This window comes from Ambystoma mexicanum, chromosome 2q (assembly GCF_040938575.1).
Source record: "Ambystoma mexicanum isolate Mex_15411 chromosome 2q, UKY_AmexF1_1, whole genome shotgun sequence".
Classification (NCBI taxonomy): domain Eukaryota; kingdom Metazoa; phylum Chordata; class Amphibia; order Caudata; family Ambystomatidae; genus Ambystoma; species Ambystoma mexicanum.
In genome coordinates this window covers 1,482,735,388-1,482,752,627 of record NC_090924.1, presented here as the reverse complement: position 1 = coordinate 1,482,752,627, position 17,240 = coordinate 1,482,735,388, and the positions used below count along the sequence as shown (strand labels likewise).

At 51.0% G+C, this 17,240-nt stretch overlaps 1 protein-coding gene across 1 annotated transcript in view; it reads right to left on the bottom strand.

Annotated features, from left to right (window-relative positions):
• The window catches only part of LOC138570303 (zinc finger protein 354C-like), a 471,916-nt gene that overhangs the window by 65,563 nt on the left and 389,113 nt on the right, over positions 1 to 17,240 (bottom strand). Inside the window, exon 7 of the mRNA XM_069649079.1 lies at positions 3,595 to 3,708. Within this exon, the coding sequence (XP_069505180.1) occupies positions 3,595 to 3,708 (114 nt within the window). The remainder of the gene's footprint in view (positions 1 to 3,594; positions 3,709 to 17,240) is intronic.

The following is a 17,240-nucleotide window of genomic DNA, read 5'->3' as shown; positions in this document are numbered from 1 at the left end:
CCAGACCTACAGTTTCTGGAAGTGAGCTGACCCGACCCACAGCTCCTGGATGTGAGCTTATCAGACCAACAGCTTCTTGAAGTAGCTCACAAGACCTACAGCTTCTGGAAGGGAACACACAAGACCTACAGCTTCTGGATGTGAGCTTATCAGACCTACAGCTTCTGGAAGTAGCTCACAAGACCTACAACTTCTGAAAGTGAGCTGACCAGACCTACAGCTCCTGGATGTGAGTTTATCAGACCTACAGCTTCTGGAAGTAGCTCACACCTCACAAGACCCACAGCTTCTGGAAGTAGCTCACAAGACCTACAACTTCTGGAAGTGAGCTCATAAGACCTCCAGCTTCTGGATGTGAGCTTATCAGACGTACAGCTTCTGGAAGTAGCTCACAAGACCTACAGCTTCTGGATGTGAGCTTATCAGACGTACAGCTTCTGGAAGCCAGCCACAACTCTCTGAATGCCTGAAAGGACAGGTAGTGGGGAAGGTGACTGAAACTCCCCTGATCTTTAACGGGCAGTGTGACTGCCTGGAACCAGTGTGTGCTGGGAGGCTGGCTATCCCCATTTGACAGCCACCCCCCAGGTATGAATGAATGCATGTCTGGTGATTGGTGGGTTCAATCAGTTTTCCTGCATAAAGGATGATGGTGTTGAAACGGAAACTCAGAGAAGAAGAAGAAGAAGAAGAAGAAGAAGAAGAAGAAGAAGAAGAAGAAGAAGAAGAAGAAGAAGAAGAAGAAGAAGAAGAAGAAGAAGAAGAAGAAGAAGAAGAAGAAAGACTCAGAAGAAGAACAAGAAGAACAGGAAGAATAAGAAGAAGAACATGAAGAAGAAGAACATGAAGAAGAAGAGGAAGAAGGAGGAGAAGAGGAAGAAGAAGAGGAAAGAAGGAAGAAGAAGAAGAGGAAGAAGGAGAAGAGGAAGAAGAAGAAGAAGAAAGACTCAGAAGAAAAAAGAAGAACAAGAAGAACAGGAAGAAGAAGAAGAAGAACAGGAAGAAGAAGAACATGAAGAAGAAGAGGAAGAAGGAGGAGAAGAGGAAGAAGAAGAGGAAAGAAGGAAGAAGAAGAAGAGGAAGAAGGAGAAGAGGAAGAAGAAGAAGGAGAAGAAAGACGAAGAAGAAAGAAGAAAGAAGGAAGAAGAAAGACTCAGAAGAAAGAAGGAAGAAGAAGGAAGAGGAAGAAGAAGAAGAAGAAGAGGAAGAAGAAGAGGAAGAGGAAGAGGAGGAAGAAGAGGAGGAAGAAGAAGAGGAAGAGGAAGAGGAAGAACAACAAGAAGGTCCGCAGCCACCAAGAGCAACTACCAGAGGCGTCTGAGTAACCGCTGCTGTCCCGACATCAACCTCTGAGCGCCAGGGAAGCTTCGAAGCAGACGACTTCCTCGATGGTACTGGTGGGCCTAACCAGTACAAAGGCGAACTGCATTTTGCACCCTTCTCTGGAAGAACTGTGACCTCCATGCAATTCACCAATACCCAGGGTACTGTGCCATTATGAGGTCCAACATCAACCAAACCATGGTTTCGTCTGAAACTTTGCAGGCATCCTCCTGGAACTCCGGAGACTGGATCCTGCTCCTGAAAGTCCCCTCACCCGAGACGAGGACCGGGAACCGGAGCACAGTCTACTGCAAGACAACCATCCTTCACCCAAGCCTTGAAAAAGGCGCCAACGAGCCTTTGCTGTGAAGATCCTCTGCTTGCGTCCAACTACTCGAGAGCAACCATCAGGTTCTTTTCTTCAGTCACTAATAGCAAGAAGGTTGAACTGTAGTCTGCTGTTGCCTAACCTTGGGGACCGTTCTGCTGCATAAGCTTCTTCACTGATAATGTAATGTTCAGCCCCAGGTACTTACCTGGGGCCTCATTTGTTGTTTCTGTGCTTCGAAGGGGGTTGAAGTTAAGCTGTTACTTGCATCCCATCCTAGGCCTACATTGAGCTACATTGGGGTGGACAACCCCTTACACGCTTTACTAAAGAAACTGAACTGCTACTTACTTGCAAACTAGAAGAAATCTTCAGAGACTCTGCCTTGTCTACTACTTACCTGACTTTGCTTCCTCAGCCCTTGGTCACTGGTTCTCAGTGACCTCTTTGACTCTTTGAGACTCACCTAGAACAGGGTTGGACTTCTTAAATTGGTTAAGCAGGGGTGAACTAAAGGTGTACAAGCTGGTCTACTGTTTGCATACTTGTTTTGGGAGTTTCTACTACTTTAGTATTACTTTAAAAGTGTTCTAAAGTATTCTTATCCTTTTTAGTATTGCATATATTCTGTGTTTAATGCTACAATGTTAGTACGTACCTAACTTAAGTTACAAGATTTAGTATATATGACACAAATACATATTTTTATGTAACTGCTAGTGTGTAATTGTTTGCTTGAACAAAGTGTATGCTCTGAGTATCCCTCCTATACTAAGCCTGGCTGCTCAGCCATTGCTACCAGACCTTTGGGTAGTTCAGGCTAAAACCTAAGGAGTATCCCCTGTTCATCCAAGGTGGGTTTTCTAAAGTCTTATTACAGATAGGACTTTGGCATAATCCCCTAACAGAGCTTATCAGACCTGTGGCTTCTGGAAGTGAGCTCACAAGACCTACAGCTTCTGGAAGTGAGCTCACAAGGCCTACAGCTTCTGAAGAGAGCTCTGGGACCAAGGATTGGCACAGCTTGTGAGCGGGAAAGAGCCTATTGAAGGGGGAGATCACCAAACCTTCTGAGGAGAGAATGCCTGTACCAAGGAGTGAGTTCACCAGACCTACAGCTTCGGTATCAAGGCATGAGCTTGGCAGATCTAAAGGTTTAGACAGAGAGTTACAACTCAGAGTTGAGAGCTCCACATTCCTGCAGATTCCTACGCGGGAGTTCATCAGACCAACGCCCTACAAGGGGAAAAGCCGTCCATACATAAAACCACAAAAAGGGCCTACAGGCCAAGTGTCTTGACAGGAGGGTTCACCAAAGCATTGAGCAGTAGGATCAATGGGACATCTGAAGATCTCTGCAAGACAACCTCCTCTGAAAAAAAAGCAAACTCAACAATGTCCAAAGAACGCTACCAGATGTGCAAACTCTGATGGCAGCGCTCAGTCGGACAGCCTGTGAGGGAACTCACCAGACCTAGAGCCTCTGAGATCTCTTCCCAGTTAAACGACTCAAAGTAAATTCCCAGACTTCTAAATCGTTTTACAAGCCCCAATTTCCCAACCCACAAGTCTCCGTTCCTCCACTAATGAGACACCATTCCCCACCCATGAGAGTCTGTTCCGCCAGGCACGAGACTCCATTCCACCACCGAACATCCATTTCCCACCGCAGGAGCCTCCACTCCCACATCACCAGTCGGAATTTCCCACCGCAGGAGCCTCCATTCACCCCTCATGCAGCAGAGTGTACACTTGTTTCATTGCTAGAATGTTCCAGGCCTATAAACAGATGGATTTATTAGACAGCGCATTAGAGAGATAACCACAAAATGAGTTCTACGAGTATGTACATGGTTATTACATTCTGCTTTGGCAGAACCCAACTAAATACACAAGGGATCCAGTCCACGGTGAAAGGAAGTTCTGAGATAAATTCTTCTCACTTGAAGTTTGATTATCTGTTTTTCCTTTAGTTGCTGTGTTTGGATTGTTCGAGTGGTTCGGTTTGCCATCTTCCTTCACTTTCAGGATACTGTCTGATCCAACGCCTACAGATCCTACGAGTATAAGGAAAATGTAAGATTTAGAAAGTACGGCCAACAACATGAATGTCATATATGCAGGTATGATGGAAAGGCAGTACATTTCCTGCATCATGCCATAGCATCTTACATCTTATGCGTGTCCATCCTATCCCTATGCATTCATCTCCAATTGCACAGATCACGCTCGTCTGAGAAACTTACAAATGCCCTGCAAACATGACACCCAATCTGTTTAACTTCCACGATCATATCACCTGACAGTTACACCAGGAGCCTCCATGCAATATAAACTAGGAACAAGGATTGGGGCAGCAGAGATGCAAATGTACAAGAAGACCACTGAGCCTGTGCCAGCAACGGAGCAGGACATGACCGCAGAGGAAACCTGAATAAGGCAGCATTCAGTGGTAAGCTGGCCAGGAACTATCCGTGCCCCTATGCTGACATTTAAGGCTCACAGATCTGGGGAAGTGTAGCATCAAGCATCTATAGATCTGTACAATATAGAAACAAGTGCTGTAGAGAGATCAGTATTTGTTCATTCGTTCATTCAATCAATCCACACTGGCATAGAGTTCATCCTAACCAGGCCATTAAAAAGGCTGTGGGGTAGGTGAAAAGTGTGCCATGTTATGGACAATGAACCTTTAGGTTTAGCTTCATTTGTACAGCGCACAATGAATAACTTAACTCCTCCTTGGTGCTTGAATGAGTGCACAGTCTATGCAGAGGCATAAGACCACACAGCGTGTGGGCTCACTGCGAAGGAGTCTGAGTAGGGGGCAGAGGGATGGGAGGGTAGGTGTACTCTGCAGTCTGAACAGAAGGCGGTCAGCGTAGGGTGTGGGTGGAGAGCCCTATCCAACACTTAACTTTGTAGGTCTCATCTTTCACCCCTGATAGAGACTCAGTGGCAGGAAGCGACTGGGTGGCTCTCAAATGGAAGGGGGATGGTGTTCCTAATCACTCATTCATTACAGGCATTCTCATGCTGGAATCCCAAGTACACATGTTCAGGCAGAATTGCAGGGCCCACCATTGTGTTCATTTACCTCCCAGGCATATATAAGTGAGTCATGGGGGAAAGGTGGAAGCCTCCAAAGCCATACTTACTCCTCCAAAAGAAGAGGAATAATGGGATGGAGATCTGGACAACAAGGTGCTGCCACCCATCTTGATACCCATCCAATATGCAGAGCATCACCTCAAAAGTGTAAAGGTAAACCTCACCCTCCTCAGGATTGGAGGGCACGTGGAGCTAAAAGTCTTCCCTTCATATCTGGAGGGTGTGGCTGATGGCCCAGGTAACCGGACCCTCCTCTAGATGTGGAGGGCATGTGGAGCTAATAGTCTTCCCTTCATATCTGGAGGGTGTGGACGATGGCCCAGGTAACCTCATCCTCCTCTAGATGTGGAGGGCACGTGGAGCTAATAGTCTTCCCTTCATATCTGGAGGCTGTGGCCGATGGCCCAGGTAATCTCACCCTCCTCTAGATGTGGAGGCCACGTGGAGCTAATAGTCTTCCCTTCATATCTGAAGGGTGTGGCTGATGGCCCAGGTAACCTCACCCTCCTCTAGATGTGGAGGCCATGTGGAGCTAATAGTCTTCCCTTCATATCTGGAGGGTGTGGCCGATGGCCCAGGTAACCTCATCCTCCTCTAGATGTGGAGGCCACGTGGAGCTAATAGTCTTCCCTTCATATCTTGAGGGCGTGGCCGATGGCCCAGGTAACCTCACCCTCATCTAGATGTGGAGGCCACGTGGAGCTAATAGTCTTCCCTTCAGTCCTGGAGGGTGTGGCCGATGGCCCAGGTAACCTTACCCTCCTCTCGATGTGGAGGGCACGTGGAGCGAATAGTCTTCCCTTCATATGTGGAGGGTGTGGCCGATGGCCCGGGTAACCTCACCCTCCTCTAGATGTGGAGGGCACATGGAGCTAATAGTCTTCCCTTCATATCTGGAGGATGTGGCCGATGGCCCGGGTAACCTCACCCTCCTCTAGATGTGGAGGGCACATGGAGCTAATAGTCTTCCCTTCATATCTGGAGGATGTGGCCGATGGCCCGGGTAACCTCACCCTCCTCTAGATGTGGAGGGCACGTGGAGCTAATAGTCTTCCCTTCATATCTGGAGGATGTGGCCGATGGCCCGGGTAACCTCACCCTCCTCTAGATGTGGAGGGCGCGTGGAGCTAATAGTCTTCCCTTCATATCTGGAGGGTGTGGCCGATGGCCCAGGTAACCTCACCCTCCTCTAGATGTGGAGGGCACGTGGAGCTAATAGTCTTCCCTTCATATCTGGAGGGTGTGGCCGATGGCCCAGGTAACCTCACCCTCCTCTAGATGTGGAGGGCACGTGGAGTTAATAGTCTTCCCTTCATATCTGGAGGGTGTGGCCGATGGCCCAGCTAACCTCGACCTCCTCTAGATGTGGAGGGCACGTGGAGCTAATAGTCTTCCCTTCGTATCTGGAGGGTGTGGCCGATGGCCCAGCTAACCTCACCCTCCTCTAGATGTGGAGGGCACGTGGAGCTAATAGTCTTCCCTTCGTATCTGGAGGGTGTGGCCGATGGCCCAGCTAACCTCACCCTCCTCTAGATGTGGAGGGCACGTGGAGCTAATAGTCTTCCCTTCGTATCTGGAGCGTGTGGCCGATGGCCCAGGTAACCTCACCCTCCTCTAGATGTGGAGGGCACGTGGAGCTAATAGTCTTCCCTTCGTTTCTGGAGGGTGTGGCCGATGGCCCAGGTAACCTCACCCTCCTCTAGATGTGGAGGGCACGTGGAGCTAATAGTCTTCCCTTCGGATCTGGAGGGTGTGGCCGATGGCCCAGGTACCTCACCCTCCTCTAGATGTGGAGGGCACGTGGAGCTAATAGTCTTCCCTTCGTATCTGGAGGGTGTGGCCGATGGCCCAGGTAACCTCACCCTCCTCTAGATGTGGAGGGCACGTGGAGCTAATAGTCTTCCCTTCGTATCTGGAGGGTCTGGCCGATGGCCCAGGTAACCACACCCTCCTCTAGATGTGGAGGGCACGTGGAGCTAATAGTCTTCTCTTCGTATCTGGAGGGTCTGGCCGATGGCCCAGGTAACCTCACCCTCCTCTAGATGTGGAGGGCACGTGGAGCTAATAGTCTTCCCTTCATATCTGGAGGGTGTGGCCGATGGCTCAGGTAACCTCACCCTCCTCTAGATGTGGAGGCCACGTGGAGCTAATAGTCGTCCCTTCATATCTGGAGGGTGTGGCCGATGGCCCAGTTAACCTCACCCTCCTCTAGATGTGGAGGCCACCTGGAGCTAATAGTCTTCCCTTCATATCTGGAGGGTGTGGCCGATGGGCCAGGTAACCTCACCCTCCTCTAGATGTGGAGACCACGTGGAGCTAATAGTCTTCCCTTCATATCTGGAGGGTGTGGCCGATGGCCCAGGTAACTTCACCCTCCTCTAGATGTGGAGGGCACGTGGAGCTAATAGTCTTCCCTTCATATCTGGAGGGTGTGGCCGATGGCACAGGTAACTTCACACTCCTCTAGATGTGGAGGGCACGTGGAGCTAATAGTCTTCCCTTCATATCTGGAGGGTGTGGCCGACGGCCCAGGTAACCTCATCCTCCTCTAGATGTGGAGGGCACGTGGAGCTAATAGTCTTCCCTTCATATCTGGAGGGTGTGGCCGTTGGCCCAGGTAACCTCACCCTCCTCTAGATGTGGAGGGCACGTGGAGCTAATAGTCTTCCCTTCATATCTGGAGGGTGTGGCCGATGGCCCAGGTAACCTCACATTCCTCTAGATGTGGAGGGCACGTGGAACTAATAGTCTTCCCTTCATATCTGGAGGGTGTGGCCGATGGCCCAGGTAACCTCACCCTCCTCTAGATGTGGAGGGCACGTGGAGCTAACAGTCTTCCCTTCATATCTGGAGGGTGTGGGCGATGGCCCAGGTAACCTCACCCTCCTCTTGTTGTGGAGGACATGTGGAGATAACAGTCTTCCCTTCATATCTGGAGGGTCTGGCCGATGGCCCAGGTAACCTCACCCTCCTCTAGATGTGGAGAGCAGCTGGAGCTAATAGTCTTCCTTTCATATCTGGAGGGTGTGGCCGATAGCCCAGGTAACCTCATCCTCCTCAAGATGTGGAGGGCACGTGGAGCTAAGTCTTCCCTTCATATCTGGAGGGTGTAGCTGATGGCCCAGGTAACCTCACCCTCCTCTAGATGTGGAGGGCACGTGGAGCTAATAGTCTTCCCTTCATATCTGGAGGGTGTGGCCGATGGCCCAGGTAACCTCACCCTCCACTAGATGTGGAGGGCACATGGAACTAATAGTCTTCCCTTCATATCTGGAGGGTGTGGCCGATGGCCCAGGTAACCTCAACCTCCTCTAGATGTGGAGGGCACGTGGAGCTAATAGTCTTGCCTTCATATCTGGAGGGTGTGGCCGATGGCCCAGGTAACCTCACCCTCCTCTAGATGTGGAGGGCACGTGGAGCTAATAGTCTTCCCTTCATATCTGGAGGGTGTAGCCGATGGCCAGGTAACCTCACCCTCCTCTAGATGTGGAGGGCACGTGGCGCTAATAGTCTTGCCTTCATATCTGGAGGGTGTGGCCGATGGCCCAGGTAACCTCATCCTCCTCTAGATGTGGAGGGCAAGTGGAGCTAATAGTCTTCCCTTCATATCTGGAGGGTGTGGCCGATGGCCCAGGTAACCTCATCCTCCTCTAGATGTGGAGGCCACGTGGAGCTAATAGTCTTCCCTTCATACCTGGAGGGTGTGGCCGATGGCCCAGGTAACCTCATCCTCCTCTAGATGTGGAGGCCACGTGGAGCTAATAGTCTTCCCTTCATATCTGGAGGGTGTGGCCAATGGCCCAGGTAACCTCACCCTCCTCTAGATGTGGAGGGCACGTGGAGCTAATAGTCTTCCCTTCATATCTGGAGGGTGTGGCCGATGGCCCAGGTAACCACATCCTCCTCTAGATGTGGAGGGCACTTGGAGCTAATAGTCTTTGTTAGGGAGAAATCTCTGTTTAGGCTGATTTTCCTAACCTAGTGAGTCCCCCAGCAGCTTTGCTGGATTTCTGGAGGTTGTTTTTTTCCATCCTGCCGAGAGTGAGACTCTTTTTCTCCCACTCTTGGACATGAATGTGGTTAATTCCTTTGAATGTCAATGTTTTCTATGGGCTATGGGGTCTTTTACTCCATAGGGCCTAATGTGTTTTGCTATGTGTGTTACACCGCACCCTCCGTGCCGTAACACTGGGGTGTCCTAGAGGATCCCCACCAGAGACTCCATACCCTGGGACTGACTACTGTCTCCCAGGGCATGTAATGTCACCATTGGCTTTACTAGACCTAAATTTACTAACAGAACCCATACAAACCATCCTATTGTGGACATACTGGTAGGGGTAATTCGATTACCCCATGTCTGTTGTTCGAGGGGGCACTGTCCCGTCCCCCCTCGTCGAGTTTTGGGTGGTGGCAGTGAAAACTACTTGTTATATTTGACCCCGAATATAATTCTATGGGATTCTTCCCATTGTTGGAGGCTAACACTTTCTTACGTTAGTCTTTAACATACCGCCGGTTTATTTGTCTTAAATAAATCTACCGGATGGTATTTTCTGCCAGAACTCGGTTTTTAAAATGGCGTATGTGTTCCCCTCTGTAACTCCAAACCAAAGGTTGAGCCCTTTGTTCCACTTTTGGCGGGCTTCTGCACAGAGGTCCTCCAAAGTGGTGCCATTCTGTCTGGGTACCACAGGGGGTGTGGGAGGGGGTTTAGGCACCCTGGACTGAGTTGCCTTGCCAACTCAAGTCGCACTCTGGTGTGATTGGCCCAAGTGGTGAGCCACCCCGCTCACCACTTAGCGTGGTTTGATTGACAGCTCGGCTGAATGAATGGGGGTTTTCTGCATAAAAGCAGGGCTTTTGGGACTGGATCTTCAGAAGTCGCCACATGACCTAAGAATCCGACGAGGGTAAAGCTTTGCCGACCTGCAAAGACGACACCTCCGGTGGAGCCCTGCTGAACCAACTCACCACTTCCCAACGACAGAGGAGATCTCCCTGCTGGAGAGTCTTCTTCCCCTGACTGGTGGGAACAACCAGTCCCTTTGCTTTTTCTTCGCTTCCAGGGCGTAGTGGTCGAATTGCCCGTGCTGAGCACCCCGGCAACCGGATAGCCACTAGCCCGTACCGCGACCAAAAGGTGGTGCCTTGTGACGGAGCACTCCACGGCTGGTCTCTTCCCTGGTGGTGCAACGATCTTCAACTTTCCTTCGACGACGAGACCATCTCATCTCTTGGCAAAGACCCGACTTGCATCCACCATCAGGAACAACTGCCCCCGCCGGAGCTGTCTCTTCACTTACAAGGTACTGTGTCCGCCTGGCTTCCCTTGTGACGGTTAGCGTGAGGTGTCTTAATCCTTACCTTTCCATTGGGTCGCCTCCAGACCTTCTTAACTTTTTGTTCTAAACTGGTCCGACCTTTCTGTGACAATTTGCTACAAAGACTCGAAGTGCATTTCCACTGTGATACTTTTTGGGACATATCGCCTTGCCTCTCTCCGAGTGGGCCTGGCCTCTGAACTTTGTGATTTACAGTGGACCCTGCCTTACTTGCCTTGCATTTGCTTCGAAAAAGTTTTGGTACCGAGTTGGTTTCATACCCTGCCTTTTCTCTCCTGTTCTAACAAATATTAGAGTGCCATCTAGGTTAAAGCATTCACCTCTGTCTGCAAATAAGTGGTGCCGTTGAACCTAGACTTGTCGAAATATTGTTAGGGGATCGATATACTTATAGTAATTGTAATTGAAGTTGTTTGCCGTATTAGTGCCAGTGTGTTTTTCGTAGATGTGTTTTTACAATAAATAATTATATATCTTTACACCGAAGCTCTGTTCCGTGCCTGCTTGTTCTACTGTGTAAATTACCCTATCTTGTATACTCCACATACTGCCTAACTCTTCTTGAGGGAAGTCTGACTGCTCAGCCACAGCTACCAAGTGAATCTGTGTGGTACAGACTGCTACCAAGTGGTTTTCCTGCCAAACACCTGTAGTCCTAAATCTTTTGTAGTGGTCCCAGAGGGAACTGCACAGGTTTCTGCCTAACAGCCTTCCCTTCATATCTGGAGGGTGTGGCCGATGGCCCAGGGAACCTCACCCTCCTCTAGATGTGGAGGGCACGTGGAGCTAATAGTCTTCCCTTCATACCTGGAGGGTGAGGCCGATGGCCCAGGTAACCTCACCCTCCTCTAGATGTGGAGGGCATGTGGAGCTAATAGTCTTCCCTTCATATATGGAGGGTGTGGCCGATGGCCCAGGTAACGATACCCTCCTCTAGATGTGGAGGACACGTGGAGCTAATAGTCTTCCTTTCATATCTGGAGGGTGTGGCCGATGGCCCAGGCAACCTCATCCTCCTCTAGATGTGGAGGGCACGTGGAGCTAATAGTCTTCCCTTCATATCTGGAGGGTGTGGCCGATGGCCCAGGTAACCTCATCCTACTCTAGATGTGGAGGGCACGTGGAGCTAATAGTCTTCCCTTCATATCTGGAGGGTGTAGCCGATGGCCCAGATAACTTCACCCTCCTCTATATGTGGAGGGCACGTGGAGCTAATAGTCTTCCCTTCAAATCTGGAGGGTGTGGCTGATGGCCCAGGTAATCTCACCCTCCTCTAGATGTGGAGGGCATGTGGAGCTAATAGTCTTCCCTTCATATCTGGAGGGTGTGACTGATGGCCCAGGTAACCTCACCCTCCTCTAGATGTGGAGGGCATGTGGAGCTAATAGTCTTCCCTTCATATCTGGAGGGTGTAGCCGGTGGCCCAGGTAACCTCATCCTCCTCTAGATGTGGAGGGCACGTGGAGCTAATAGTCTTCCCTTCATATCTGGAGGGAGTGGGCGATGGCCCAGGTAACCTCACCCTCCTCTAGATGTGGAGGCCACATGGAGCTAATAGTCTTCCCTTCATATCTGGAGGGTGTGGCCGATGGCCCAGGTAACCTCACCCTCCTCTAGATGTGGAGGGCACGTGGAGCTAATAGTCTTCCCTTCATATCTGGAGGGTGTGGCCGATGGCCCAGGTAACTCACATTCCTCCAGATGTGGAGGGCACGTGGAACTAATAGTCTTCCCTTCATATCTGGAGGGTGTGGCCGATGGCCCAGGTAATCTCACCCTCCTCTAGATGTGGAGGGCACGTGGAACTAATAGTCTTCCCTTCATATCTGGAGGGTGTGGCCGATGGCCCAGGTAATCTCACCCTCCTCTAGATGTGGAGGGCACGTAGAGCTAACAGTCTTCCCTTCATATCTGGAGGGTGTAGCCGATGGCCCAGGTAACCTCACCCTCCTATAGATGTGGAGGGCACGTGGAGCTAACAGTCTTCCCTTCATATTTGGAGGGTGTGGCCGATGGCCCAGGTAACCTCACCCTCCTCTAGTTGTGGAGGACACGTGGAGCTAATAGTCTTCCCTTAATATCTGGAGGGTCTGGTCGATGGCCCAGGTAACCTCGCCCTCCTCTAGATGTGGAGAGCAGCTGGAGCTAATAGTCTTCCTTTCATATCTGGAGGGTGTGGCCGATAGCCCAGGTAACCACATCCTCCTCTAGATGTGGAGGGCACATGGAGCTAAGTCTTCCCTCCATATCTGGAGGGTGTGGCCGATGGCCCAGGTAACCTCAACCTCCTCTAGATGTGGAGGGCACTTGGAGCTAATAGTCTTCCCTTCATATCTGGAGGGTGTGGCCGATGGCCCAGGTAACCTCACCCTCCTCTAGATGTGGAGGGCACGTGGAGCTAATAGTCTTCCCTTCATATCTGGAGGGTGTAGCTGATGGCCCAGGTAACCTCACCCTCCTCTAGATGTGGAGGGCACGTGGAGCTAATAGTCTTCCCTTCATATCTGGAGGGTGTGGCCGATGGCCCAGGTAACCTCACCCTCCTCTAGATGTGGAGGGCACGTGGAACTAATAGTCTTCCCTTCATATCTGGAGGGTGTGGCCGATGGCCCAGGTAACCTCATCCTCCTCTAGATGTGGAGGGCACGTGGAGCTAATAATCTTCCCTTCATATCTGGAGGGTGTAGCCGATGGCCCAGGTAACCTCATCCTCCTCTAGATGTGGAGGGCATGTGGAGCTAATAGTCTTCCCTATATATCTGGAGGGTGTAGCCGATGGCCCAGGTAACCTCACCCTCCTATAGATGTGGAGGGCGCATGGAGCTAATAGTCTTCCCTTCATATCTGGAGGGTGTGGCCGATGGCCCAGGTAACCTCATCCTACTCTAGATCTCTAGATGTGGAGGGCACGTGGAGCTATAGTCTTCCCTTCATATCTGGAGGGTGTAGCCGATGGCCCAGATAACCTCACCCTCCTCTATATGTGGAGGGCACGTGGAGCTAATAGTCTTCCCTTCAAATCTGGAGGGTGTGGCTGATGGCCCAGGTAACCTCACCCTCCTCTAGATATGGAGGGCATGTGGAGCTAATAGTCTTCCCTTCATATCTGGAGGGTGTAGCCGGTGGCCCAGGTAACCTCATCCTCCTCTAGATGTGGAGGGCACGTGGAGCTAATAGTCTTCCCTTCATATCTGGAGGGAGTGGGCGATGGCCCAGGTAACCTCACCCTCCTCTAGATGTGGAGGCCACGTGGAGCTAATAGTCTTCCCTTCATATCTGGAGGGTGTGGCCGATGGCCCAGGTAACCTCATTCTCCTCTAGATGTGGAGGGCACGTGGAGCTAATAGTCTTCCCTTCATATCTGGAGGGTGTGGTCGTTGGCCCAGGTAACCTCACCCTCCTCTAGATGTGGAGGGCACGTGGAGCTAATAGTCTTCCCTTCATATCTGGAGGGTGTGTCCGATGGCCCAGGTAACTCACATTCCTCTAGATGTGGAGGGCACGTGGAACTAATAGTCTTCCATTCATATCTGGAGGGTGTGGCCGATGGCCCAGGTAATCTCACCCTCCTCTAGATGTGGAGGGCACGTGGAACTAATAGTCTTCCCTTCATATCTGGAGGGTGTGGCCGATGGCCCAGGTAATCTCACCCTCCTCTAGATGTGGAGGGCACGTAGAGCTAACAGTCTTCCCTTCATATCTGGAGGGTGTAGCCGATGGCCCAGGTAACCTCACCCTCCTATAGATGTGGAGGGCACGTGGAGCTAACAGTCTTCCCTTCATATTTGGAGGGTGTGGCCGATGGCCCAGGTAACCTCACCCTCCTCTAGTTGTGGAGGACACGTGGAGCTAATAGTCTTCCCTTCATATCTGGAGGGTCTGGTCGATGGCCCAGGTAACCTCGCCCTCCTCTAGATGTGGAGAGCAGCTGGAGCTAATAGTCTTCCTTTCATATCTGGAGGGTGTGGCTGATAGCCCAGGTAACCTCATCCTCCTCTAGATGTGGAGGGCACGTGGAGCTAAGTCTTCCCTTCATATCTGGAGGGTGTGGCCGATGGCCCAGGTAACCTCAACCTCCTCTAGATGTGGAGGGCACTTGGAGCTAATAGTCTTCCCTTCATATCTGGAGGGTGTGGCCGATGGCCCAGGTAACCTCACCCTCCTCTAGATGTGGAGGGCATGTGGAGCTAATAGTCTTCCCTTCATATCTGGAGGGTGTAGCTGATGGCCCAGGTAACCTCACCCTCCTCTAGATGTGGAGGGCACGTGGAGCTAATAGTTTTCCCTTCATATCTGGAGGGTGTGGCCGATGGCCCAGGTAACCTCACCCTCCTCTAGATGTGGAGGGCACGTGGAACTAATAGTCTTCCCTTCATATCTGGAGGGTGTAGCCGATGGCCCAGGTAACCTCATCCTCCTCTAGATGTGGAGGGCATGTGGAGCTAATAGTCTTCCCTTCATATCTGGAGGGTGTAGCCGATGGCCCAGGTAACCTCATCCTCCTATAGATGTGGAGGGCGCATGGAGCTAATAGTCTTGCCTTCATATCTGGAGGATGTAGCCGATGGCCCAGGTAACCTCACCCTCCTATAGATGTGGAGGGCACGTGGAGCTAATAGTCTTACCTTCATATCTGGAGGGTGTGGCCGATGGCCCAGGTAACCTCACCCTCCTCTAGATGTGGAGGGCACGTGGAGCTAATAGTCTTCCCTTCATATCTGGAGGGTGTGGCTGATGGCCCAGGTAACCTCACCCTCCTCTAGATGTGGAGGGCATGTGGAGCTAATAGTCTTCCCTTCATACCTGGAGGGTGTGGCCGATGGCCCAGGTAACCTCATCCTCCTCTAGATGTGGAGGCCACGTGGAGCTAATAGTCTTCCCTTCATATCTGGAGGATGTGACTGATGGCCCAGGTAACCTCATCCTCCTCTAGATGTGGAGGCCACGTGGAGCTAATAGTCTTCCCTTCATATCTGGAGGGTGTGGCCGATGGCCCAGGTAACCTCACCCTCCTCTAGATGTGGAGGGCACGTGGAGTTAATAGTCTTCCCATCATATCTGGAGGGTGTGGCCGATGGCCCAGGTAACCTCACCCTCCTCTAGATGTGGAGGGCACGTGGAGCTAATAGTCTTCCCTTCATATCTGGAGGGTGTGTCCGATGGGCCAGGTAACCTGACCCTCCTCTAGATGTGGAGGGCACGTGGAGCTGATAGTCTTCCCTTCATATCTGGAGGGTGTAGCCGATTGCCCAGGTAACCTCACCCTCCTCTAGATGTGGAGGCTACGTGGAGCTGATAGTCTTCCCTTCATATCTGGAGGGTGTGGCTGATGGCCCAGGTAACTTCCCCCTCCTCTAGATGTGGAGGGCACGTGGAGCTAATAGTCTTCTATGGGCTATGGGGTCTTTTACTCCATAGGGCCTCATGTGTTTTGCTATGTGTGTTACACCGCACCCTCTGTGCCGTAACACTGGGGTGTCCTAGAGGATCCCCACCATAGACTTCATACCCTGGGACTGACTACTGTCTCCCAGGGCATGTAAAGTCACCATTGGCTTTACTAGACCTAAATTTACTAACAGAACCCGTACAAACCATCCTATTGTGGACATACTGGTAGGGGTAATTCGATTACCCCATGTCTGTTGTTCGAGGGGGCACTGTCCCGTCCTCCCTCGTCGAGTTTTGGCTGGTGGCAGTGGAAACTACTTGCTATATTCGACCCAGAATATAATTCTATGGGATTCTTCCCATTGTTGGAGGCTAATACTTTCTTACGTTAGTCTTTAACATACCGTCGGTTTATTTGTCTTAAATAAATCTACCGGATGGTATTTTCTGCCAGAACTCGGTTTTTAAAATGGAGTATGTGTTCGCCTCTGTAACTCCGAACCAAAGGTTGAGCCCTTTGTTCCACTTTTGGCGGGCTTCTGCACAGAGGTCCTCCAAAGTGGTGCCGTTCTGTCTGGGTACCACAGGGGGTGTGGGAGGGGGTTTAGGCACCCTGGACTGAGTTGCCTTGCCAACTCAAGTCGCACTCTGGTGTGATTGGCCCAAGTGGTGAGCCACCCCGCTCACCACTTAGCATATTTTGATTGACAGCTAGGCTGAATGAATGGGGGTTTTCAGCATAAAAGCAGGGCTTTTGGGACTGGATCTTCAGAAGTCGCCACAGGACATAAGAATTCGACGAGGGTAAAGCTGAGCCGACCTGCAACGACGACACCTCCGGTGGAGCCCTGCTGAACTGACTCACCACTTCCCAACGACAGAGGAGATCTCCCTGCTGGAGAGTCTTCTTCCCCTGACTAGTGGGAACAACCAGTCCCTTTGCTTTTTCTTTGCTTCAAGGGCGTAGTGGTCGAATTGCCCGTGCTGAGCACCCCGGCAACCGGATAGCCACTAGCTCGTACCGCGACCAAAAGGTGGTGTCTTGTAACGGAGCACTCCGCGGCTGGTCTCTTTCCTGGTGGTGCAACGATCTTCAACTTTCCTTCAACGACGAGACCATCTCATCTCTTGGCAAAGACCCGACTTGCATCCACCACCAGGAACAACTGCCCCCGCCGGAGCTGTCCCTTCACTTACAAGGGACTGTGTCCGCCTGGCTTCCCTTGTGACGGTTAGCATGAGGTGTCTTAATCCTTACCTTCCCATTGGGTCGCCTCCAGACCTTCTTAACTTTTTGTTCTAAACTGGTCCGACCTTTCAGTGACAATTTGCTACAAAGACTCGAAGTGCATTTCCACTGTGATACTTTTTGGGACATATCGCCTTGCCTCTCTTCGAGTGGGCCTGGCCTCTGAACTTTGTGATCTACAGTAGACCCTGCCTTACTTGCCTTGCATTTGCTTTGAAAAAGTGTTGGTACCGAGTTGGCTTCATACCCTGCCTTTTCTCTCCTGTTCTAACGAATATTAGAGTGCCATCTAGGTTAAAGCATTCACCTCTGTCTGCAAATAAGTGGTGCCGTTGAACCTAGACTTGTCCAAATATGGTTAGGGGATCGATATACTTATAGTAATTGTAATTGAAGTTGTTTGCCGTATTAGTGCCAGTGTGTTTTTCGTAGATGTGTTTTTACAATAAATAATTATATATCTTTACACCGAAGCTCTGTTCCGTGCCTGCTT